The sequence below is a fragment of the Carassius carassius genome, unplaced genomic scaffold, assembly GCF_963082965.1.
Source record: "Carassius carassius unplaced genomic scaffold, fCarCar2.1 SCAFFOLD_58, whole genome shotgun sequence".
NCBI classification, from domain to species: Eukaryota; Metazoa; Chordata; class Actinopteri; order Cypriniformes; family Cyprinidae; genus Carassius; species Carassius carassius.
In genome coordinates, this window is record NW_026775030.1 from 257,150 (window position 1) to 282,043 (window position 24,894).

Genomic DNA, 24,894 nt, shown 5'->3' on the forward strand with positions numbered 1-24,894 from the left:
CTTACGCTAAGTATATCTTCTGTAATCACACTTGTAAGCTCTCTCTTATCGTTGTTTGAGCTCATGACGCTACTGTACAAACTATGGTATGTTCACAATGTTGTGGCTCAACAATGATTTTATGTTACTTTTTTAAGACTCATAATAAATTATGTTCGCAATGGATACAGGCCTATTTATGAAGTTGACTTTATGTGGTATCAGAACTAATATTTTGGTAATTATCCTAGGCTTTTTCGTAATGTAATTAAAGCGAATTGGCAATCAATTTTTTGATAATTAAAATCTGGCAAACAATTTGGCTCTAAATGGCTAAGATCTTTAAATGGGTAAGCATGGTGGTGTCCAGTAAGCGACCAACTATGGCAGCGATCCAACATGTCCTTGTATTGAATCAAAGACGGAGCCGTTTAGTCCATGTCAATTTTTTTTATGCGTCAAAACTCGAGACCACGGTGTGGAGGTGCGTCCACACTGTCACCAACGCCCTTCTGCGCCATGCTGGGGATTACATCCTGGTGGATGGCACTCTTCCCTATCGCCAATCCATCAGTGATTGATCAGGCGTAGGCTACTTATCGCGAAAGGGAGACGCGGCCATAAATGTGCAGGTTATAGTGGACCATAGGGGTGTGATATCTGACCTGGTGGCAAGGTCCAGCAAAACTTCACGTTTCTCTGATGAGAGGCTTGGTGCCCTTGTTTACGTTGCTTCCCCAGCATATTCTGTATCTAACTCTCTCTCTTTCTCTGTTCATTGTAGATAGGTTGCTTTTTATTAAAAACATAAACCAATGGCAATCAATACCGCATTAAACAGAAGTAACTGCAGCTGCTTGCCAATCAATTCTGATTGTAAAGTACCTTACCATTAATATAAAAGTGTATTATATAATCTTATTAAGTCGTTAAACCCATGTCAGGAAGCGGCACAACGGGATAAGGAGGGTGGATGATTAGCGAGGGATACCCGGTTCGTCTAACCGTCACAACATATCGTGTGAACATATTACTGACCCTTTGATAATTTAATTTATAGTCTATATTCTACTGATAACTTAAACTACGTTAAAATAAATGTTACTGTAATAATTTGAGGAATGTTTCATTTGCATAGAACGTGTTGTCTTTCTTAACGCTGTAATGCACCTTCGCGTGAAGTGGAAAATCGATTCATGAGCAATCGATGTAAACGAATTCAGCACCTTTACTCGGGACAGCGCTCTTGTGACGTATGACGTAAGAGGCAGCGTGCTAAAAGCTTCCTAAGGGACACTTCGGGGAACACACTTAGGAACATAAATAACTTTGGTAAGATATATCTTTCGAGGTCTTCTTAGCGTTATCGGGGAACCGGGCCTTGATTATTTCACCTCTGATCCGTCAAGCACCCTTGCACCACAATACCTTCTGGCCACCCATTGATGAGGCAAGGACCTCTTTCATGGATTATTTTCTTGCACGGGAAAAAAATGGTTTAGGACTTACTTTTCTACTCAGAAATTGCTAGTAAAATAATTACAAAGAAACTGCAAGCAACACACTTGAACTAAGCATGATGTCCTTGTTTTATTTAAACGTTTAAAAAATCATTTTTACAGTAAGTAAAACAACTGAGGACAACAGAGCAAGCTCATTTCTTAAAATTACATGTTCATCAAGGGTAATACATCTACAAACTTTGGTTGTTATAAACAGCATAAAATAGCTCCTTGTTACAGAACATTTATTTTTTTGCAAGAAAGAGGTGATCAGTTCATATATGAAAGTTGGGATTTTGTAACAAAGCTAATGTTTAGTGTATTGTTTAGTTAATATATTAACTGAATAACAGCACACACACATTTATATATATATATATATATAGAGAGAGAGAGAGAGAGAGAGAGATTCTTGGGATTTAAGAATCAATATCAGTTCATCAAAATAAAGATTGAATAAATTTAAATAAAAACATTGTCAGTCCTTTTTGTTGATCTGTTTTCACAGAGTTGTTTAGGTTGGCAAAAGAAATGATCAATAATCATTGATTACTACGGTCTCATTTCAGCAAGCAAGGGCTCCTGTTCTGTTGTGATGATCATTTGAGATTGCTCCTCACTGCTCTGTTTTACATTAGCTCCTGTACAACACTCGTTCTTATTGGGCTGGATCCTGATTGGTCCTTCTATCTGCTGATTGTCCGGAGAACTGATTGGCTCCTTGTGCAATATCCTCAGCTCACAACAGTGCTCCTTCGCTGGCATGCTCTCCTGCATGGCCCAAAGTACTGAAGACTGGGACCGTTGAGACAAAAACTTTAAGAGAACAGACAGAGAGAGAGAGTCAGTAACAGAAAAACAGCTCATTATACTTCAACTCTTGCTCTTTCATTACTTTTTTTAGGTCCTCTGGCAGGTCAGTATCAGGGAAAATAATTCTGCATCCTCTGTAGCCAAACCACACAGCCAGAAAGATCAGGACAACGGCAAATAACACTACCAGAAAACTGCCCAGGAGCACAACTGCGATAAGCCAAGACTCTACTTCATCTGAGCAGACAGATAAAACAGAACAATACAGGAAGTTGAGATTAACGGTTAAATCATCACAGTAAAACATCCAGGAAACATGAATGACAAACATGCAGCATACGGTACAAATGTACAAACTGGTTTGCTCACTGCTGGGGGTGTTGGTTAAACAGGTGATGTTGCTGGTCAGACTTTTATTCTCCAAATACAAAATCTCTACTTCGACGCAGTAGTCTACAAGAGGCTCCAGTTTTGGTAACACAACTCTGTTCTGCTCTCTTATTAGTTTTTCCTGTTGAGAATAAAAAATAAAAGACACATTAAGCAGGAAATGTCCTGACAATGTGACGGATATAACCAAAATAAATGTCTTGTTTGCTTTTGAAGGGAGATGTTCTGAGCCTCATATCACCAAGAACAATGTCAAGAGTCAGAGCTGTAGATCACTGACATGCTACGCAATATCACGTTCATAACTGCAGATGAATCGCCTTTTGATTATGAACGCGACATCGTATAGCTTGTCAGTGATCTACGGCTCTGTGTATAACTGGCTTTGCACATGACAATCGCATGCAATTTATAATGCAGCCCTATTTTCGGGAGTAGGGCTCAGCCGCTCACTTCAAGTGAAGGGAAATCTTCATGCTTCAGCATACATAGACATTTTGGACGATGCTATGCGTCAGCTTCAACATTTAAGGCCCTTTCCTGTTCCAGTGCACAAAGCAAGGTCCATAAAGAAATGGTTGGATGACTTCATTGGACCACACAACCCCATCAAACATTTTTGGTGTAACCTGGGACAGATGTTGTGAGCCAGGCCTTCCTGTTTAACTGCTTAATATGTTCTGTATATTTGAATCTTTCCCAACACGGCGTGTGAGGGACTCTATTCAACTGTTACAAAACATGAACATTTTTAATATCTAAACATACAATGTATTTTCAGATGTGTTTAATCCACCAAACTTGTGAGGTGATGGTGATGGGACTTTGAGTTGAATCTAACGAGCATAGACCCACATGTAGACTACATGACAAAGGTACACAGACAGAAGTTATTGCATGTTGTTACGTGCTGCGTTTAGGATTTTATTTCCCCCTCTTCTGCTGTCCTGCTGGTTAAAGGTCTGAGCAGCTCAGTGTGAGGGCTCAGGTGATTCGAGTTTGTGTCCCTTCATTGTGAATGTGTCAACACTTGATTTTTGTGCTATCCAGACTCTATGCTGAGAGTTGCTCAGAGTTCTTTCAGGGGAAAAGAGAACAGTTATCAAGTGTTAGACACACTAGGTAAGGGGAGCGCCCTCCTGTATTCAGTGTAGATTGTTTGTGGGTCTCATGCACTGAAGATCTTGGGTTTGTTTTTCACATTTTTCTTTGGTTAGTAAGGTTACAGGGTTTTGGGGACTCATTACTTTTTTAAATTTGGTGCCCCCCTCGTTCTTTTTCCCTTTAGTGTATTGTCTTTTCACTTTAGTTTAGTTTTGTGGCTTCGGCTTGTAGGACTGGGTTAAAAGCTCTTTGTGCCTGGTCTTTTTTACTGCCTTCTCCACCACAGAAATATTGATAACTAAATGTTACAATCTAACTTTACGAACACAAGTTATTGAAACTGATATTTTCACCAAAATCAAACATATTTGATATTCTGTTTTAAACTGAACAGTAAATGTGGTGATTGCCAAAATTTTGGGCCAAATGCGAATGTATAAAGAAAAATCTGTGATAAATGTTAAACACTGGCGGTTTTGCTGCGAGGCCCAAAAACTTCAAGACGTCTATGCATTCATTACCTTTTTTGTTTCTCCAACTTTCCAGAAACGAATGAGGTAGGAAATATTTCCAAAGACATCCCTCAAATTCTTCTTTTTCATAGGAGGATCAGTGATCTCAACTTCTGTTTGTCCTTTTCTGCTTCTCAGTTCTACATGAGGAGCGCTTATCTCAGCTGCAGACACACAACACATACACATAGAATTTAACAGAATGAGACACAAAATGTGATTATTAATAAAATGCAATGCTTGATATTCAGTGCATTTAGGAAGTATAGGCCATTTTCACATGATGTCACGCAACTTCCGTCACTTCCGCCAGCATAGTTCACCCAGATGCTTGTACAATTGCCACAAATACGGTTAGAGGATGACTGCTGTCTGTTCTCATCTTCATTCAGGGAGAGGTGTCTGGCATCTCAAACCAACTTAACCAATACCGATCGCCAAGATTTGTCGCCTGAAGCCGTGGGAAGAGTTGAAAACACTGCAGTCTCTTGTGCACTGTTTGTAGTCTTTATTGCAGGTAGATGAAGCTGATTAGATATATTTCTCAAGTAAACAAACGTTTTAGACATTTACATGTGGTTACAGAGAATCTTTTTTTATTCAGTCATTTATGTCCTGCTTAATACAGCGCCTGTATGTACAAGAATAGTTCAACATAATCTTGTAATATTTAAATATCAATAAAATGGGGTCTATAATTTAAACTTTTATAGAGGCATAAAAACAAAGTTATTTAAGACTTTGCGTGTAGGATTGCGTGTAATAAAGATTTAAATGCAAGAGTCGACTGTTTCTGTCAGTGGTGAGTTTTAATTTTAAATGTTTGTGATATCCTAACAAGAAAAGTAGGCTACTGTTGTGTTTAAATGTGTTGCAGCTTGTTTCAGCAACGTATTATAAAAACCTAGCAGTCAAATGCATGAGTGATACGTTGTTTATATTTGAATTTAAATATGTCTATGAAAGATTGTTACTGTACTGTGATGAAAGAGTATCACAATGCTGAAAAAGCTTTTTGATTTTTATTTTTTTTTTACATGATTTGATATCAAAATAATGGACAAATGTCGTGTTTTGTGGCTTAAACAGTAGTGGACTGCAAACGCGTCCTGTGTGAAAGCACAATGAGTCCGTGCTGCTTCAGGACCACATACGAAACGCACACGGACTGCAGACGCACTGCACACGGAGTATGTGTGAAACAGGCGTCAAGTGACATTTTGGCATCATGTCGCGGCTGGAGGGGAGCCGTTCTTTCTGTCGTTCTTTTATCCTATGCGTGTTTCACACAGATGCACACAAATGAGCTCCTCCGCGAGACAGAACAGTTATAGGGGGAGGGGCGCACCCAGCGCCCCTACAATACTTATTTGTGAGTATGTATTGTATGAATAACATAAGTCAACGTAGCTTTACACACACACACACACACACACACACACACACACACTTTGTACTAAAGGTAAATCCAAAATAGTGATGTCACTGTCTAAGCAGAGGGATTTGTGCAACCCTATGGAATATAGTCCACACATGACAAATGAGGTAATAATCAATATTTCAGAATAATTCATACTCAGATATTGGTGTGTGATATCTGAGTTTTAATTATTTGACTACAACCTCATCATTCTTCCCAGTGATTATTTCCAGGATAAACTGAGATGCCCCCAAGCTGGCTTCTTAAAACTGACTAAATATTTAAAAAGAGCCAAAAGAGGAACGGATCTCTTTGAAAGGAACGGATCGCGAAGATCCGGATCCCCTCAAAGAGCCATAAATCCCATCACTAATGGTGACAAACACAAGCGCAGCTCTTCCTCTTCTCCGTCGGAGCGCAACAAGACCACGCCCCCTTTTTTGTGTATTCATGTGGGCGGAGGTTAGTCAAAAAACTGTTCTAGTGACATCATTGCTGCAGGACGTAGAGGGATGTAGTCCAAACGGGTCGTTCGATGTAGGCGAATTCTGTGAAAATATCTCGCTTGGCATTGAACTTTGAGCTTTAGAATTTTACAGATATTATTTATACTCTAACAACAACATTACACACTAACTAAAGTTTAAAACATGGGATCATGTAGAACGGGACCTTTAATAAACTTGAACACTGAATTTGTCTGTTTTTGCTCTTGTAACGACAAATACATAAAAAATATGTGAAAATACCCGTCTTGGATAGTATGTTCGAAAAAAAATTTGGTTACGTCTTAAGTGAAAGTAAACAGTTGAGGGGGGAAAAAATCGTATGTGTATTATATTGGATACATTCAATGTCTCTTAAAGTGACCGCGCCTAATTTGCCTACTAGCTGCTGTAATGTTAATCCAATGCAAGAAAAATGAAAAAAATAAAATGAAAGAAAGAAATATAGATTTTTTTTTAACTAGTACGTGCAGGACACTATTAATTAATGTATGTTAGTGAGTATAGCAAAATAAGATGGGCAGCTGTGGCCTAACGGTTAGAGAGTTGGACTAGTTACCAGAAACTTTGACCATGTTTTGCTTACGTGTTTTTTTTTTTCAGGAATTGCTAATGCAACCTTTTCACACAACAGACTAAACACAATAAATCATTGCTTGGTAATTGGCCAACAAAGTATTGACTGTTGTATTAAGTTTTGTTTGATTGTAATCCATTACATATCTTTCTATCAAAGTTATCTGATATTATCAAGATGAATTTGTTCTGACAGTTTAACTCTTGAGTTCTTGTCATATTTTATTACCATTTTCTAAACTATAGCAAATAAACTGATAATGTGAGAGATGTTGAAGGTGTCTGAATAAATTTTGGTTTGACTGTACGTTTAATTTTTACAGTGCAATTTTACATTTAATTATTCGGTTTCTGTACCTGGACACTTACAAACTTGAAAAAACTTAAACACTGTGTAAATAGCACAAACCAATAACGAACGAACACACAAAATAAACACTTTCAAACAGGGTCCACTGGTACAACCTGCACCGGGGCCCCGCTGACCCCAGCTACGGCCCTGACTACGTGGCACAGCACCGAAACACTTCAGGTAGTCTCAGGTCATGCTTGTTATAACACACACCAAGTTTGGTCTCAATGTGCCAAACCGTTGCGGAGATATAGCCACACATCCAGTTTTGCATGATTTTCCTAGAATTCGTTCTCACATTATTCGACGAACTGTGTAGGATGAGTTCAAAAAAGTATGATTTATGAACAATTAAAAATAGCAAAAAAATGTTTTCAGAATTTTGGTGTCCATTTGACTCTGCATGATCCAAGAAATCAGAGGAAACACAGTTAAAATGTTACTAGCATAAACATGAGTGAAACTTTAGACTAGTGGTGGCGCTAGAGAGTTTTGAGATAGAGACTCAAAGTTCGCGTTGGTTAATGCTGAGACTGTGCTCTGTCAGTGCCAAATTTCTAAACTTTCCTGCAAGCGGTTCTATGGGCTGCCATAGACTTTCAGAATGGAAGAAGAAGAAAAAGAATGACAACGGATACAATGGATGTATCTAATAATTAAGCAGCAAATCATGTGACACTGAAGACTGGAGTAGTAATCATGCTTAGAAGTCAGCTTTGATCACAGAAAAAATATAAACTTCGTATAAACATTAAACGTTTGCTATATTTGTACTATATTTTTACAGATGTTTGAAACATTTTCTTATACACATAAAATTATGGAAGAATGTAACGACATACAAATAAAAAGAAGAAAACTAAAGTAACTTTATTCAGCAATTCCTCTCCTCTGTCTCTATCCTCATGCACTGTTTTCTTTCAAATCTAAGTGTAAAAACGGATAGAAAACGTATCCTTGTGGCGCGGCTGCGTATCCTTTTTTTGTTGTTGTTTTTTTTCCTTATGAAAATTATATTTAAATATTTTTGGTATTAGAATAATTATTGTTTTTATAAGTATCTTGTTGATTCATTTTTAAAAAGGAAGTTAAATATATATATATATACAATTTTCTTTGTAAATTATGAAACTTTTAGTTCATGTCACTATTAAAACAATGTATGTTTCAGTCCATTGGTTGAAGATGATCAGGAAATATTTGTGTCACTCTCTCTCTTAGCTACATGGTGAGTAGATGGGCCCCATCATTTTGAGGTAAATGTGTTCAAAAGTCAGAAGATATTTCGACGAATATTCATTACCAGAAAGTTTCTGGTCCCCATTGACTCCAATAGTTTTTTTTTTTTTTTTGGTTACCATTATTGTTCCAATTATATTCCTTTGCATTGAGCAGCAAAGCGAAACATACAGGTAAAGAACAACGACAGAGTTTTCATTTTTGGGTGAATTTGGCTATTCCTCTAAAGCAGCCTAATGTGTGTCAATCATGTAAATCAAACATCAGATAGAAAATCCCTCGCTGTCCTGGACTGAATCACTTTTGTAAAGAAAGAAAGAATTAATGTATATTGAATTTATACAGTGAAGATGATCCAGTCTATTTGTATATTTACTAAATACAATATAATATTTCTACCTGTAAAATAAAATAAGTTTTTCAAGTAGATTGATTTTGTGCATCAGATTCTGCTAATATAAAAATGATATTTATCACACATATGAGGGCCCAGGGGCTATGACTTACTGCAGGGTGATATATGGGCCCAGTCAGGTCTTCCCTGGGGTTATCCCAAAATAATGTCACCACTCAAACGGTCATGACTGAAACATGTCATCACTGTTTCGGTAGTGACAAAAAGGAGCACGTAATCCTCATATTTGGGAGAAATAAACAAAACTGTAGTACAGTTATGCAACGTTTTTGTATTTTAGTGTTTTAGTAAGCAAGTTAAAATTCTGTAATGTGATGTGGTCACTAGCAAAGCATTACCGTCATCACTGTGCAGTCACTACCGAAACAAAAGAAATATACTGAAATATCAACTGATATTTTACGATATCATGTTACGATAGTTTTTGGTTCAATGTTCAAATCTTGACTTTGAAATAATTACCACCAACTTTTTGCCTTTTACAAAGAAAACTAAATTAAAAATACAACAACTCTAATATTTTACATATCATAATTTACACTTGAAATATTGTTTAAAACCTAACATCAGAATCAGCACAATCGGTGATTGTTGTAAAATGCTGCTAAATTGCGGAACATGTCTGATAAATGTTGAAAGCACAATAATCAGAGCGAAATACACTGTTCCCCAGCATTTGCCCCATTTGAGGAAACTGGGCCCTGAATACTTTCTTGCATGCACTGTACGTGTGATATTAAAGGGACATTAGTCCAGTTCTAATTCATTTAGCTCTAGTTCCACTGAAACATATTAATTGTGTTTAAGAATGGCCCAACCACACTTTTCTGGAATGACTTACTAATTTCTCTACTGCCAACAAAGGCAACATAAGCATATATTTAGATAAATTAGATAACTCACTTATTTTATCCAATGATAAATTTTCAGTTTCCACCCAGTCAGAAGTTTCTCCATGTAGCTCTGCCCGAACACGAAGATGGTAGGATCCAAAAATGGAAACTTTGTCAGTGAAATCACAGCTTAGTGCCAAGCTGCCTAGACACACTGGCTCATAATTATTCCATCCTCTAGAGGCAGAAAATCAGACAACAATTCACATAACATCAGCACAGCTTCACACAAAGCCTTCTGTACACCTCTGCTTCTCTTACATGATTCAAAGTCAACTTCTAATTCTTGAAGTTTTTATGACTTGTTAAAATTTAAGACCTGACCTGGCTTTACAACAGGTTTTAGTATCAAAGTATTGTCAAGCTGCTGCTACTGAAATACTAAACGAGCCTACATCCTTCTTTAGTGCACTTCTCATCACTCTTGACCAGTAACTCACTGAATCTCAGCAGTGTAGTTGAAGAGAGTATTCGTGCTGTTCTGTGGTGGATCCCATTCCAAAACTAGTCCCATGTTCACAGATATCCTTCTCACATTCTCAGGGGCCGGGACCTTCTCTGACAACACACAAACATGTAGAGATTTAAATAAATGGCAGCCAAAAAGGTTAACTGAAATACACACTACCTCAACAATGCATTGACAAATAAATGTCAAACAAATCCAAACTTTATTTCCTAAACTGGATCTTAACTAAATACAAATAATAATAACATATGGGTGGTTCTTCAACTACAGGCACTTTTGGCCTTGTGAACTTGAGGGAAAAAAAGTGTTCAAATCAAAATGGTCACAATCTAACAGTTAAATATAACTAGTCTAGTTTAATGGTCCATAAGAGAACGCACTTACATTATAAGACAAATTGGTGTTTTTTGACATATTTTCCGATCCGCACTGAACAAATGTCATTTCCATCACATGTAAATATTTGATTATTATTTAAAATTAATATGATATACATAATTTCTTAACAGTGTAAGACCACTGTCACACATAGTTTTACCAATTTATACCTATATTGCAATTACCATAGATTTGTGGATTAAGTAAATTAATTGTCATGAGGCCCAAACACAAAGCTTACATCCACCACAACCTGAACTATAATACTGCATTGGTTAGATACATTTCTGAAAATTACTACTTGTGTTATTGCATTAAGTGGAACATTATCCCATAAACTATGCAGAAATTTTTAATGAGGGATTAGAATTTTGTACATATTTTTTAAAAGAGTTATGAGGTGGTGGAAATGACTGGGTGTTGTGGAAATGACAATGAATGGACGTCCATGTAGAAAAACAGAAAACATTTATTTGAAACACATTTAACAAATCATTAATCATTAGTCTGTTTGGTTCCATAACCAGATTAACAGTTACAGCCTTACTGTAAACAACTAACCACAAATAATCACATGAAAAATGTAAATTACGCATAAATTGTAATTGTAAAATTCTAACATTATAATTGGTTAGATGAACACTGTTTTGAATTTTGGAATACTTAAAAAACACCTAAAAAGATAGTCATGTCAATGCATTGTAACATGAACTAAGAAGCATCTTAAGCATGCACACATTGTATGTGAGTTAGTTTGGTATTGTACAATTCTAATCGGTCTCTTAGATGAACACTGTTCTGAAGAGAACATTTAAAAGACACCTTAAACTATAACATATAAATTATCATATAACATGAACTGTAAAGCACCTAGATCACGAGGGCTGTGCATGTATGAGAAAGAGAGAGAGAGAGAGAGAGAGAGAGAGAGTAACATGGAGGCTTGTAAGGGGAAGGGCCAGATAGCCCTTCAAATGAAGATTTTTCGGGACCACACTTCAAACTAAGGGGTATGAATTATCTGGTCAACATGGCTGCTACAGCGAACAAAAAGACACATAAATGTAAGCTTTTTTGGCATAAATAAAGATTATAATGAAAAGTTATCATTTGTTTTATGTTCAGTGTTGGGGAGTAACTAGTTACATGTAACGGCATTACGTAATTTAATTACAAAATTATTGTAACTGTAATTAGTTACAGTTACTAAGAAAAAACGAGTAATTAAATTACAGTTACTTATGAAATTTTTTACGATTACAAAGGGGATTACATTTGAATATTTACACACATCCACATGCAGATCTAACTGATTTCTTTCCCAGATTGCACTGACTATTCTGAGACATACGCCCTAATAATTTCCGGGATGCGGAAACACAGTCTGGTTCGTAGAATCCAGTCATAAAAACGGAATGCCTAACGCGGACGGAATATGCCACATTTTGGATGACTAAATCAAAAGTAGGTCAGTACACTTGAATCAAAACATGACATCCACTAGTGTCTGTGAATATAAAGCCCCAAAAATGTAATATATGACTCCTGCACATTCTGCGTGTCTGTGGAAATCAGGTGCGGACTGGACACCGGGAGAACCGGGACAATTCCCGGTGGCCTGGCAGCCGATTTTGCCCCACTATTTAATATCATTATTGTATAATTGCCTGCCGAATGTACTAAAGCGAACATTTGCGAATCCGCCATTTGATAATTAAATCTCTAATAAGTCATGAAGTGTTAGTCATGACTCGCGCGCTCTCCGCGCCTCCGCCAAACGGTTTGGATCAGACTCCGAGTAATCAATGCGAGAGAGAGAGAGAGAGAGAGAGAGAGAGAGAGAGAGAGAGAGAGAGAGAGAGAGACAGAGAGAGGGAGAGAGAGAGAATAGAGTGGACTGCTGGAGCAGAGAAGCAGAACTACTGTTCAGGGTTTCAGGTCAGTTTCATCTGTAAAGATGCTTTTTTGTCTGTTTTTTTTATTTATTTAATCAAGCAGCAGCACCTTGCTCATCAGTCATCACTCAAAATACTATATAAAGGACATCATTATTATCTGTTGTAATGTTACAGTAGTAATTTAGCTGAAAAGAAATTCCTATTTTTTTATAGGTTTAGGAGGAGCTACGACAGACAACAACACAACCCTTACGAAAATTAACATTTTAATATTTAACTATAAATCCAGAGAAAATGGTTACTATTGTTTAACTGTGATAACCAAAAATGTAAAATTATTTTACAAATGTATTTATTTAAAAATAAATACAACTCCATTTGCAAAAAAAAAAAAAAAAAAAAAAGGTTATTTAACTTTTATATAGGCTAATAAAAGCATGGTAATTTTTTTGTAAGGAAAAAAACATGACTCGTGTACAGTATTAGGATTTTTCTATAAAGATATTGTAGTATTGTAGAGTATTGTATTGTAAAGTATAGTTTTGTTCAATCTTGAGTATTAAAGTCATGAGAGAGATGGATAACAGGGCAAAATAAAGAGACTGAAGAGAAAAATGGAAGTGAAGGTCCAGTTCAGGAGAGAACTTTTAATTATTTTGCATGTCCCCAAATAAAGATTTAAACCTTTTTTTATGTCAGGTCCATACAAAAAATAGTTTTGTCCATGAATTTGTTTGTATGAGTTTGAATTTTCCAGTCCGCCCCTCCTGTAAATTAATGGCAAAGACATGGTTTCATTTACTACACATAGGCCTACTGAAGCTCGCAGTGTTTTCAACCTCTGCCGCCTCAATATAGGAGTACACGAGCACATAAACATAATTTCTAGAACTGCTCTGTGTCACTTCATGTGCATTTTACTTATTTTGAGAAAACTATCATCATATACAAAGAGACAGCAGTTTAAAAAAAACACCAATGTTTCAGGAGTTTATTACACAGAATACGTCACATGCTTATTAGATAACTGTATTTAAGTTGATGTATATGCTTTTATTTATTATTCTTTATTTTTCACAAATTTAGAAAAGTAATCAAAAAGTACTCAAAAGTAATTAGTTACATTACTTTAATAAAGTAATTGAAAAAGTTACACTACTATTACATTTTAAACAGGGTAACTTGTAATCTGTAACCTATTACATTTCCAAAGTAACCTTCCCAACACTGTTTATGTTACATTCAATTGTGAATTCATATTAACGGTCATGTTACTCAAAGAAATGTTTGCAAAAAAATTGCTAATATTTGCTAACGTTACATTATTATAGACTGCATGATAGTGGCACAGCATATGTCTGATCAGGGCCATAACTGCCGTAGACTAATCCCCCCAATAATTAGAAATCACTAAACCATAAGGGAAGGGGTATAAAATAGAATTGGGATTGGGCCATCATCTCCTTGTGCCGTTTTATCACTGGTACGGGCTCAGGGATGAGGCCTATTATATCCATGGGTTGGTACCAGATGACATCATCTCTCAGTGGCCAATAAAAGCGATTGATCCCAATACCGATAATTGTTTTCACTTGAGTACCACTGAGACCTTTCTCCAGTTGACTTCCCTGGCATCTTAAACATAGATAAAATGAAATTTCAACAAATATATATTTGAATATAAACATTAGTGTTGTACATTTCAATAAATAAAATATTCATATGTAGCCACTCATTCTATGAATTGCACCTTGTAAGCATAAATGTCATTTCTACCTCACCTTTGTCATTTCCACCCAATAAGGTATTGTGGTGGAAATGACGGTGGTGGAAATGACAATTCTACAGTATTTTGTAAAAAAATCCAAGCTAGTATTACAGATTAGCTATGAATTGGTAGCAAGCATTCCATGCATGTAAAATAAATCTATTTGTGTTAAAAAAAATCTATTTATTTACAGACTCATTTGATGTTACGCCATGTTTGGAAATGACATACAGTAAAAATATTTTCATTTCAAGCAATATTTACCTTGAGTTTTCTTCTCCAAGTTGCTGAAGAAATGTAAAATCTCCATGTCAGTGCTGTGATGTCATTGCTCATCTCCATAGAAACTACCCAAACAATCTTTCAAAAAAACTTTTTAAAAGGACATTACAGCGTTGTGGTGGAAATGACGGCAATACTGTGGGACAACTACATTTTGTATATAAAATCACATTAATAGTTGTCTGACCTTAAAATCCTCGATTATGTTTTGATTCTTTTACTGATACTTATCATATAAAATCATATAAAAAAATGGATTAATAATTTTTTTACACTTTTTCATTATTGAAGATCAGAAGTCTGGGCGTGGGACAAGCACAAAACAGCAATATTTGCATGTATAATGATGTTTAAAAAGGTAAAAAACTAATTATAGACTACTGTTAAAAAGTTTCTAAAGTACTTTCATTGTAAATTTAACTATGAAAGTGTGAATTTTTCAAAATTAAATATTTCTTATAAAATATGATCAAAGGACATGAAAGTGCCCATAGTCTAAGAATTGCCCACATAATATAGTTTAGTATGATAGTCCAGAAATGTGTCTCTGTTGACACGAATGTTTTTGTCTGAATCCGTGAAGAGAGAAACAGGAAGTTCAGCGAGCATTTACTGGCAGACACAGACAGGGTTTCCCCTAAAACACTGCTTAATATATACCTCGACTAAAGTTAGAGTAAAGAACAACGCAGTGTTAACGAATAAAGAATGGTATGAGCTAACAGTCTAAAAGTTTTCTTTTATGACGATTCATTCGCCTAAAAAGCCTGTGAACGCGTCTTCTGAATGAAACTCACCTGCTGTGACGCAGAAGATATAAAACAATACGAGCCCGGACACACAGGACGAAGCGCTCATGGTTCTTCTCTAAAAGAGCAGGAGCACCTTTATAAAGTTCACAGACAGTCTGATCTTACTGGAAGTGTGCGCGTTGACCGTACGTCGAGTATTTCCTTGTACGTGAATGACTGGAAGGAAAGCGAAAGGGAACCCAAAACACCCACACACACACACACACACACACACACACACACAACAGCGCTGTGCGATTACAAGAATCATGATCTATACATGTGTGCTTGAGGAGGACGAGACTCGAATGAGCGAGAAAAAGAAAGAGTATGCTTGTTTCTGACATGCATTTATACAGCGAAAGTTAATTTGCTAATATATGGAAGAGATTTTACAATAAAGTTATATTAACAACAATTACTCTTTTATTTTAAAGTTGTTAAATCTTGTGGATATCAATCCAAGTGAAGTCATCTTTATTTATATAAATGTTTTTAACAATACAGATCTTGTCAAAGCACGTTACAGTAGTAAATAGGATATTAGTGCGTCAATAATGCAAAATGACAATAGTAAACTAGCTTTTCAGTTAAAGGCAGTTCATCATTGAATTCAGTGACGTCATCTCTGTTCAGTTAAATAGTGTCTGTGCATTTATTTGCAATCAAGTCGGCGATATCGCTTTATATATTTATTTAAAATTTGAAGGCAAGAAAAAATAACCATGTTTAATAAAGGGACACCTCTCAAAAACATAATTTGCATCTTTACTGTGAATGAATATGAGTATTGCGAGTGTGATACTGAGCCATTTAGTGTAGTATGGTGTCTTATTTAAACCTCTTCTAGATCTTATCTCATGACAGTTTTGTGGATACTGACATTTTATAGATGTTGTTGCTAATTGACATATCTAAGAGTGTAATAATATGGCGGTTACAAAAAATAAATTAATAAAAAAAAAGTTTTAAATACATTTTTCTATTAAAAAAAAAAAAAAAAACCTTGGACATGGAAATGTTTGCTCTTTGAGGATTTTTTACGTTAACCCAATGCACAATACTTTCATAATAACACCACCATGAAAAACCCCAAGAATGCCTTATTAATTTAGAACTGATGTAATGTTTATTCACTTAGGTCTGCAAGCTTTTACCAGTGTAGGAAAAGCACAGCATTAACGATCTCCACAGTTATTAACGATCTCAACAACAACAGGTACAATATTCCCTCTGAAATCCTTCATATACATGTAATCCTTATTCACTTATTTATTGTTTTGACGAACTGAAGTTGATGGTCAGGTGGCCCAGGTCCTGCAGGGTTCAGCCTCAGCCTGATCCAGCTAATCTAATCCGTTAGGTCTGTTAGTATTCATTATGTTTGAACTGAACTCTGCAGGGCTGTGTTTTTCCACACCCCTGCTCTGCAACATCTCTCCAGTCCCACACACACACACACACACAGAGTTCATGATTCATTTCTTAAATCCATTAAACCAACATTCTGCCGGACATTCTCAATCACATTCTTATGCTTGGCATCCTCTTCTCACTTCTCTTTAAAAACGATGTGTTCCCACGTGCATTTCTGTGTTCGAGAGGGCTCTACACCCATGAATCGGGGGATCCCTGGTAAAGTTCACTGTGGTGTAACGGTCTCCTGGTGGAAGAGTAAAAGTCTGCGTAGTTGTGTGTGTTTCTGAAGCCGTGTGCCTGGCTGTAATCAGCAGGAGAATAGTCCTCGTAGGCGTGCGGTGAATGCAGGTATGCTCGGTAAGTGTCATGGTTTCTGTGGCCCGTTTCATCGGTGCGATACGCCTTCTGCAACAAACAAAACCAGCTGCTCTTCAGATACACAGAAGGATCTCGAGCTCGTGCTCATGAACCCTTGAGTGCTGCCCGGGCAGACAACACACCTCCTAAACCAGCATCATAAGTGACTCAATTAAGACACTGTGTCCCTGTATATATATATATAATTTATTTATCTTTTTATTTATAAAGTAGTTAAAAAAAGGTATTTAAAACACTTTGAACTAATACATCTGTAGTCCAGTATTAAATGATTGTTCAAACTGCTAGTGAATTAGGTAACACTTTCTATGAAGCCCGTATTTATAATACATTATAACTATGAGAAATATAATGCATTGTAAAAGTGTTCATTGTGTTATGAATCATCTTTTTTTTTATAATGCATTATGCATTCATTATAATGCCTTACGAATACCCTTATAAAGTATTATAAATACTGGCTTTACAGAAAGGAAAAGGACATCTGTACAGTGGAGTTGAGTTCGGCGGTCTCACCTGCTCTCGTCTTGAGCCCTCTCTGCTCAGGGAAGAGTTACACTGAGAGGCTTTGGCAGACCCTTCAATAAAATCAACTTCAGTTAGGCAGATACATGTAGCTCAGGTCTAGCTTTGGATTTGGGGACTAGATTAAAGTGCCACTGAATTGGAAAAGAAATGATTATGAACTACAGTGAGCAGGCACCTGTGTTGAAGAAGATCTCATACCTATAGTTTTGTTTTTACTGATGCCGTTTTCTCCTTGGTAATTATAAAATAGCATGTTTTGTGTCTTCAGATGATCAGAGTGCTGTTTGCTGCCCAGCATGATGGGAGATGATAATGTGCTGCCTGCTGAAACAAACAACCAATCACTGTATGAGCTGATGTGAAACAATAAACCAATGACAAGTCCGTCTGCTATAGAGACGCTGTTTGAGGCAAATAAACAACTTTTATGAGAGAGTTGTTGTCAGATTTCATTGGTGATGATATTAAATATAAACTGTAATCGTAAGCTTGGTGAACAGTTTTGGAGAATCTGATGTTTCAAGGAGATGCACTTGCATGACTGAGAGGCATTTCAAAGATGGCCGCCGAGTGACATGACTCGTCTTAAAGGGACTCTGGTTTAGCGGTCTTCCAGTAGTGCCTGTGCAATCAAGTTGTCAATGATGCCAACAAATGAAGTGGAAAAATGAATCGGATATCCCTGGAGTTTGACTGATTTGAGGAGTGAAGTACACAGCACTTCTGGGTTCACATTTGGACTTGTGCCGAATGAGAGAGGTAGGGATCAGCTTCACCTTAAATTAATTTGGTTTTGGATTGATGTTTTTATAGCCTAAACTTCAGAGGTTTTGTTTTGGAGAGAAACTAATAACTGTTTTTATGATGTTTGTAAACAGTTTGCTTTAGACTACAGGCATTTTAGCCTTCAATATTTCGGAAAGTAATATGCCTAATAAAATGTGACGTGAGCCGCGACTTTAGGTCTCAAAATTCAATCTTATACAAGTGCTTTTTGTTTTTTTTTAACAATGCAGCAAACTTTTTAAAATATCTTAAAAATACTTTGATGTCTTTAAAGTGTTGATAGATTTTTTTTTTAGCAGCCTACATTTGTCCTAAATCTATTAAAGAGGCTGTATTGGCTGAGACTAAGCGCAGCGGGTTATTGGCTAATGTTAGATCTCTCTTTTTTCCTTTTCTTTTTGAGTAAAGAAAACGCTGCACTTTATTATTATTATATTATTATTATTATTAGACAAATCCTAGGCGAAGAATATTGTTTTTAAAAAATAACGTTATTAACCAGTATTTCTTCCACCCAAACCGGTTTCGGAACGGTAATAATATCAGAGGAACGCAGAACAGAAACGGTAAAATATCGATTCTGCATGGAGTGATCCGATTGAAGTCTTTTTTTCCTTTTCAAGCCCTGATTAGTGCTCTCATATATCTGACTATAACATGCCATACAGCCTATAAAATGCTCTTTCTTTCTGAATTTTGGGAGAAGTAAAATTTGCATATGTGGTTTCAACAATCAGAGGCATTTACACTTGTCCAGTTTGGTCTGCAATCCTCCTGAAGTGGTTTGAGCGACTGGATGTAGATGCATCTTTCACCTGGTCTTTTCATGATCGGATAGCAGAGAAATCTCATGAGGTGACCAGGTGTTTGTGAACGATAAAACACTGCAATGCATGTGTGTGTTTGTGTAGTGTGACACTAGCCTGTGTGGTGCGCAGGGGACATCTGTAGCGTGCTCGACGGTAGAGTGGGTGGGGATCTGAAGCGCTCTCTCTCCAGAGTCGATACAGGAGTCAGGAAGTGATTCTGACTCCAGCCATCCTGCCCAAACACAGGAAGAAGAAATAAGCAGACAGCGCTGATGTGGAGCAGCTGTAGCCCCACTGTGCCGCCGCTCACCTTCTTGTAGATGGTGCGCAGGTCTCTGTACTGCCACAGCGTGTTCAGCACCTGAGCGGCCGCCTTCACCACCTTCACAGAGTACCTGAACACATACAGAGTGATGGAGGAAGTATCCAATGACTACATTAGAGTTTGTGGAGCATTCATAGCAGTCTCTTACCTTTCTCCTCTGCCCTTGGTGATGTTGACGAGTTTCTCGATGCCGCCCGCATCTGCCAGGGCTTTAGCGTTCTCCATGTTTCTTCTGGTGACCTCATGCAGCGTGCAGCAGATTGCTGCCACCGTATCGTCTGACAGCTGTGAAGTGTTTCCTCCCGGCAAACGGTTCACCAGGTCCCGCATGGCGTATTTCCCTGACACAACCAACATCCATCATCACACTCACACAATTAGCATTATCCAGCTTCTTTACAGTGAAACTGTGTGTTCAGAATTATCTTGAATTACAGATGAGTCTGAGCTGAACCGTTCTTTTTGAAGCAGAATTGAATTTTGTTTGTATTGCTGACACTCTTTTCATGTTTAAGTGAAGCTGTGACGCTTCTTTGACACAATCTGTATTGTGTAAAGCACAATGATAAGACACATACTGCACGAGTGAAATATTCCAGGTTTATGTTGGTGACAGCAGTCTCACCGATCAGCTCTTTATTTCTCACGTCCAGGGCCATGTTTCTGAGAGCTGTGGCAATGGAGCACACCACCCGGTCGTTATCCATGCGCAGTAACTCCACCAGAATGGGCAAACCTTTCTCCTTACGCACCGCTGCGCGGATATACGCTGCAAACTAGACACATTCAGAGGCAGAATTAACTTGAATTAAAATGCTGATAACTAATGCCATACTACGTACATCACAGTATGTATATATATGACAATATGACATTTAGAAAAGAAACAACAGATTTCAGCACTTCCCCCAAATGCAGAAACATAATACAGACTGAATATATCAGTGAAAAGGTGTCTAAAATATATATAAATTGCAAGCTTTATTTTACATTTATTTTATAAATGTTAGCAAAACATGCAACCTTATGACCAAAACTTGGGACATCTAGACAGTTTTATGCTATTTAGCAATAAACATCAACATTGCATCTCTAAACAAAAAATTCTCACAATGTGACTTCTTGGTTTTTTAATTATAATCTCACAATGTGACTATATCTCATTTCATTTGATCCGTTTACTGCTGTTCATTTGTTGTCAAGAGTAGTATAGGGACACAGACTGTACCCTAAATACTAGCTCTATCACAAGCCCCCAGTCTGGTCCTGTGACACCTGGTAGAAGTCATGTCCACACCTTCCAGTTTCCTGCGGAGAGGTTCTGGAGTGACCCGGCGGAGCCCTCTAGTGTGGCTGGGTTTGAGCTCTCAGCTAACAGGGTCAGATAGGGCTTCACTACAGATGGGTGCCACAACATTTCAGCACCTTTAGGAGACTTCGAGAAGCCAGGGATCGGCCCGACACCATCCCACTGAGAGAATAAAAACACACGGGAGTTATCAGTCGACTCAGAGAGACTGTGCTGTTAAACCCTCACCTGTTAAAGTCTCACCTGTTCTTCCAGTATATTCTTCTTTTTTCTCTTCCTCCTCCCCCAGCAGCTGTAATCCGTCTCTTTTCTGGGTGACTCTGACCCCATTAACCCATCAAGCTCCTGATTGGCTGTCAGGCAAGAGGGTGATATTTCCAGCTCCAGCCGATAGGAGAGATTCCTCAGGATGCAAATACAGTTTTCCACAATCTGAGAGAGAGACTGGCTTCACTGACTGACCATGAGTGTGTGTGTGTGTGTGTGTGTGTGTTTAAGGTTCGTACCTTGCTGTCAAAGTCAGAGGTGCTGACACAAGCTTTGATGACGTACAGTAATGAGTCCACGAGTCCCTCGCAGGAGCGCATGTATTTCCTGGCTTCTTCTCCAGCTGAACTCAGGTTCCTGTGGGCAACAGTCATTCACAAACAGAATTACAGCTCTGAATTTATTTACGAGTAGACCGTTTAATTTTGAGGTAAATTCCCAATAAATTCCCAATATAGAACAATCCCTTATGCATTATAAACCCTTATAAACCTAACTACATAAAAATGTGAAAAATGTTCATAGTAAATATGCTCGAAGTGTTTTAACATGCTTTAAATTACAGCAAATTTGTAATAATAGCACAGTCAAAATTAGCGCGTTAACGCAGGCGATTAATATTTCCAGATTAACATATTAAAAATATTTAACACAGTTAATGTAGGGGCGGGGCTAGTCTGGCTATAAATTTATTAGTTCATTAATGTTGCTAGTTTTTTCTTTTGTGAACACATTTTGATTAAGTTTTTAGTTTCAGTTTTAATTAAAGTTTAGCAGAATTAACGTAGGCATGATTTAGCCTTTGTGAGGCAAACATCTAGTGACACAAAATTAACACAAATAAAAGAAGCAGTCAAGCCTTTTTACTAAATAAATGGAGACAACAATGATTCCGAAAACTATTATTTATTTTTGATAATTATTATTTTATTTTTATATTATATTATTTTATCACCGTTTCATTTCGTTTTAATTTTTAACATTTTTTTTTCATTTTTATATTATTTCAGTTTACGTTATAGTTTTTTTTTTTTCATAATTTGTTTTCATTTTAGTTTTCATTTACAAAAATAACCTTGCTCACAACTGCTGCTTCTGACTCAAATCAGACAATGGACAACTGAAACAAGCTCTAACAGAAGATTTCTCAGACCCAGAGTCTGAATATGGACCACTGGACACCAAACAGGGTCAGCATGAACCTCCTAAAGCCCAAAGTATACTTCACTTTGCCTCTGGCTTGCTTAGTTGGGGTCACTTCATCTACAGCGATATCATTGACTTGATTGCACAGATACCATTTAAACTGAACTGAGATGACATCATTGAGTGTTTGCTTTTGTCCTTTTGCATCGCTGACACACTATGTTCCTATTTAACACTGTAAAGCTGCTTTGACATGATCTGTATTGTTAGAAGTGCTATATAAGTAAAGGTGACTTCACTTTCACAGAAGAAATAGAAACTAAAGAGATGGAACAACAACAGACGCTCATTGACAAGCACTTATGAGAGGGCTCAGCTTTGGTTTAAATGAGTTCAAACATATTTTGAGCAGACACTGGGCATGGATGAAGCTTTCTAGAGTGAGTGCATGTGTGGACCGTCCATGTTCACGCATGTAAACGACCTGGATGATGTCTAACAGCGGTCACTTTTCACTCAGGCTGCACAAAGAATATATGTTTATATGAATGACTGGGCACTGCAGGATGATTTTCATATCATTCTGTTTAAAAACTCTAAACTTCCCCATCCGGTACTCAGAAGTCTTGCGTTTTCTGGCCTTGCTTCAGTGACTTAAAACACACACCAGGCATGGAAATTAACTTTTTTGTCCACCGGTCACTGTGTCTAATGGATTTCTAAATCTACCAGCCACTCAATGTTTTTACCAGCCACTTTCTTGTTTTTAACCGACAATGTGTAACTGCATGTGAAAATTAATACTACAAGATCTACAATACTTAAGCAGTTGATTTAATCTCAAGTCTCAATGAAATACTGACATTTTCTCTTTCAGTGATGCTCAGATGCTGTCTATCTAGGCAGCTTACTCGGTTTAGAAACAGCCGACTCTTGCTGAAGCGGCTCATTCTCTCAGCTCTGTAGCCCAACTGATGATACACCGCACTGTTTTCATACGCATTAATAATGTTGTATTTAATTCCAAAGGAAAGGATTCACCAGTATTTGTATGCGTAAGTGTATTGTTTTTTTGTGTGTGGTTGAGGGAACACTCCCCTGTTCAACACTGTATCACTGAAAGAAATCTCGGCTCGCAAACTTTTACACCATCTTCAAACGAACGCACAGCGTTTTTAATACATTGTTTTTACACGTCTCGTCACGCCAGAGCTGTCAAACATGTGTAGTGATACAATGTTGTTTCTACATAACTTACAACCCTCTACGGACACCTTGGGAATTGAATCGCCATTGGCTAGTAATTATTTTAGTTTACTCTCCAGTCAGTCAAGCTTTATAATAATCAAGTATCATTTAAGAATAGAACTTTAGTAATTAGAAGTAAACTTGATAACCATGTTTGAATGCTTATTAGTCGTTTTAACTGAACATTTTAACTGGACTGGTGGTGGTGCTTTTTTGGTCATTCGGTGTTTCTGTAAAAAAAAAAATTGGGAAAAAAACCTTACAAAACTCCTGATAAGATAATAATAATATTACGATTCCTACTAATAAAAACTATAAAACACACTAAGGATTACTAAGGATTAATGAGCTGCTGGATTCATGAATATTAATTAGGTTTTGTTTGTTCGCTCGAACTGATTTGCTGAAATCAAAACAGGGACGATAATAGGCGAGCGCCAGCCAATGAGATTGCCGTTCGCGCATTAACTCCACCCACTAACGGAAAACCCAGCTGTTCCTAAAAGCTGAAGTCTTCCATAGGAACGCCGTTATTTTGACATGAAAATACAACAAATAATATTGTTTAAATGTAGCACGTCAATCCCATCTCTCTCTCTCTCTCTTTCTCTATGTGAGTGTGAGAGAAAGCGACGGCGATTAATGCTCCTTAAAGGGTCATTCCACCCGTGGAGACATGAATGTGTATTGAAAGTGGGTCATATATGTAGTAGAATAGTATCATTTTTTTTTATTTTGGTCCTTCTGGGCCTATAAAAGGCAGAAAATAACTTTTTAGAGCTTGTGGACTGTAGACAACAATCCCCATAGTGCATTGCAATAGCTCCGCAGGCCACTCCCACTACTCCGCCCATCAATGTGGATTATAGTTGAGCTCTCCTCTACGCTACCGATTGTAAATTATTTGGCACAATTTGTTGTGAAGAGTTATTTTGCGACCCAGTTAATGTTTTTGTGACAAAATGGTGTGCACTTGCATAGTACCGGGATGTTGTTCAAGAACAAGGAAAATACCCGGAGTAAGTATTCACAGATTCCCGAAAGATACGGACTTGTTCAAAAAGTGGCTACGGGCTAACGTTATGAATAACCCTAAGTTCGGTGAGGACACAACATTTGAAGCACTAAAAAATCAGACGGTGTGCAGTTTACATTTCAAGCCCGAAGATTATGCGCCTAACCCCCTAGGATTGAAGAGACCCGCGCTTTTGAAAAACGCAATTCCTTCAGTATTTTCCTTGCCAGACGACGATGACGAAAAGCCAGGAACGCCGGGAACCACCAGCTCTAGCAGCACTAAACGCATTTGCCTGGAGGTAATGTTATTTCTGACTAGACTCTATTAGCAGCTAGTGGCTACTGAGAACACACACTGACATAGTCGTCTGCTGT

The 24,894-nt window shown here is 37.3% G+C and overlaps 2 protein-coding genes across 2 annotated transcripts in view; both read right to left on the bottom strand.

Annotated features, from left to right (window-relative positions):
• Nucleotides 1–1,838: 1,838 nt before the first annotated feature.
• crfb4 (cytokine receptor family member b4) lies at nt 1,839–15,436 on the bottom strand. The gene is made up of 7 exons (XM_059547019.1): nt 15,294–15,436; nt 10,142–10,259; nt 9,712–9,878; nt 4,310–4,464; nt 2,664–2,805; nt 2,377–2,531; nt 1,839–2,297 (listed from the first exon to the last, which is right to left on the bottom strand). The coding sequence occupies exons 1-7, from the start codon at nt 15,352–15,354 to the stop codon at nt 2,034–2,036; spliced, it is 1,062 nt and encodes a 353-aa protein (XP_059403002.1). The 5' UTR covers nt 15,355–15,436; the 3' UTR covers nt 1,839–2,033.
• Nucleotides 15,437–16,895: 1,459 nt separating this feature from the next.
• The window catches only part of LOC132134248 (plakophilin-4-like), a 30,456-nt gene continuing 22,457 nt past the window's right edge, over nt 16,896–24,894 (bottom strand). The window contains exons 7-16 of the mRNA XM_059547052.1: nt 21,348–21,465; nt 21,085–21,273; nt 20,830–21,003; nt 20,158–20,308; nt 19,681–19,873; nt 19,518–19,602; nt 19,322–19,439; nt 17,811–17,933; nt 17,601–17,662; nt 16,896–17,111 (exon numbers count right to left, since the gene is read on the bottom strand). Coding sequence (XP_059403035.1) covers nt 16,896–17,111; nt 17,601–17,662; nt 17,811–17,933; nt 19,322–19,439; nt 19,518–19,602; nt 19,681–19,873; nt 20,158–20,308; nt 20,830–21,003; nt 21,085–21,273; nt 21,348–21,465 — 1,429 coding nt within the window. The remainder of the gene's footprint in view (nt 17,112–17,600; nt 17,663–17,810; nt 17,934–19,321; nt 19,440–19,517; nt 19,603–19,680; nt 19,874–20,157; nt 20,309–20,829; nt 21,004–21,084; nt 21,274–21,347; nt 21,466–24,894) is intronic.